Source organism: Stegastes partitus, unplaced genomic scaffold (assembly GCF_000690725.1).
Source record: "Stegastes partitus isolate 25-593 unplaced genomic scaffold, Stegastes_partitus-1.0.2 Scaffold1000, whole genome shotgun sequence".
NCBI classification, from domain to species: domain Eukaryota; kingdom Metazoa; phylum Chordata; class Actinopteri; family Pomacentridae; genus Stegastes; species Stegastes partitus.
The window spans coordinates 262,886-264,207 of NW_007578731.1; the positions used below are offsets into that span (position 1 = coordinate 262,886).

At 23.2% G+C, this 1,322-nt stretch overlaps 1 protein-coding gene across 1 annotated transcript in view; it reads left to right on the top strand.

Annotated features, from left to right (window-relative positions):
• nhej1 (nonhomologous end-joining factor 1) overlaps positions 1-612 on the top strand; it is a 28,725-nt gene extending 28,113 nt beyond the window's left edge. The window contains exon 8 of the mRNA XM_008294852.1: positions 568-612. Coding sequence (XP_008293074.1) covers positions 568-612 — 45 coding nt within the window. The remainder of the gene's footprint in view (positions 1-567) is intronic.
• Positions 613-1,322: the final 710 nt, after the last annotated feature.

Genomic DNA, 1,322 nt, shown 5'->3' on the forward strand with positions numbered 1-1,322 from the left:
TTTAACAGTAAAGCTGCTCATATACTAATATATTCAATTAACGCTACATTTAATTTTAAGTTATTTTTAGTTGATTTAAAAGCAGCAAAGATGTGAGTTTAGACTGACAGAGCTTAAAAATGAAGATTTTAGATTTGGGCATTATTTTTGGCCTGTTTTTGTTTATTTAGTAGTCAATGTGTAAATTAATACTTTTTTTCTGTAATTGGTGTTGATATTTTCTGAAATTTGTCTGTAAAATAACAGTAAAACAATTACTTACCATTTTTCAGTCCTTAATATACTTTTTAAATGATAAATAACAGCAAATATCTGTAAAATAATTAGAATTTTAGTTTATTTAAGTCCATTAAAACTGTAATTTCACTGTCACACATTGTGAAACAACAAATTGCTATTTGTAAATATCCAGATTGTTGATGAGGACATTATTTATAGTTTGGGCTTTCTTTTTCTTTTCTTCCCCCCCATAATTTCCTGAGCCAGTAATTGAATTTATCTGGAAAACAACTGTTAGGAATGATCTACCGCTTTTAAAGCCTTAATACACATAATTTTCTTCTGTAGAAAGACGATATTTTTGTTTATCTAGATACAGTAACAACAGGGTAAGTTTACAGTGAAATTATTATATATTCTTTTAAATTCAAAAAATATATTTTTTAATGTAGACATTAGCCTTTTATTTATTTATTTTTTGCTTTATTTTTTACAATCAATGTATAAATTAATACTTGAAAAACATTACAACATAGTAATCTGTAAAACAACTGTTAAAAATGTCAATTTTAAATTGACATCAGTAATTTCAACAATTTTAAAATCCTTAATAAAATAAATGTAAAATAACAATATTTTTGCTGATTGAAATTTCTTTTTTCTTTTTTTTTTCAATGTGTAAATTATTACTATTTTTTTTAAATTATTTTGCGATTTAGTAATTTAATTTATCTGGAAAACAGCTGGTAACAATGATCTGCCATTTTGAAATTAATTAATTAAAAATTAAATTTTTCTTGTTGTAAAATAATATTTTCATTTACAGTAACAGATTTACGGTCAAATTACAGAAAATAACTAATTATGATGTTTTAACAATTACAGGTTTTGATGTTGACATTATTCACAGTTTTGGATTTTTTACATGTAAATAATGTTTTTTTGTGATTTTAATTGTTATTAGCAAAACAGGGAAAAATCTTAAAAATGTAAAATTAAATTACAGCTAAAAAAAATCAACCAAAAACTTTTTTTTTTTTTACAAAATATTAAATTGCCCAAAGACATGTGCCGTAAAATACCATCAGATTACAGATTCTGTC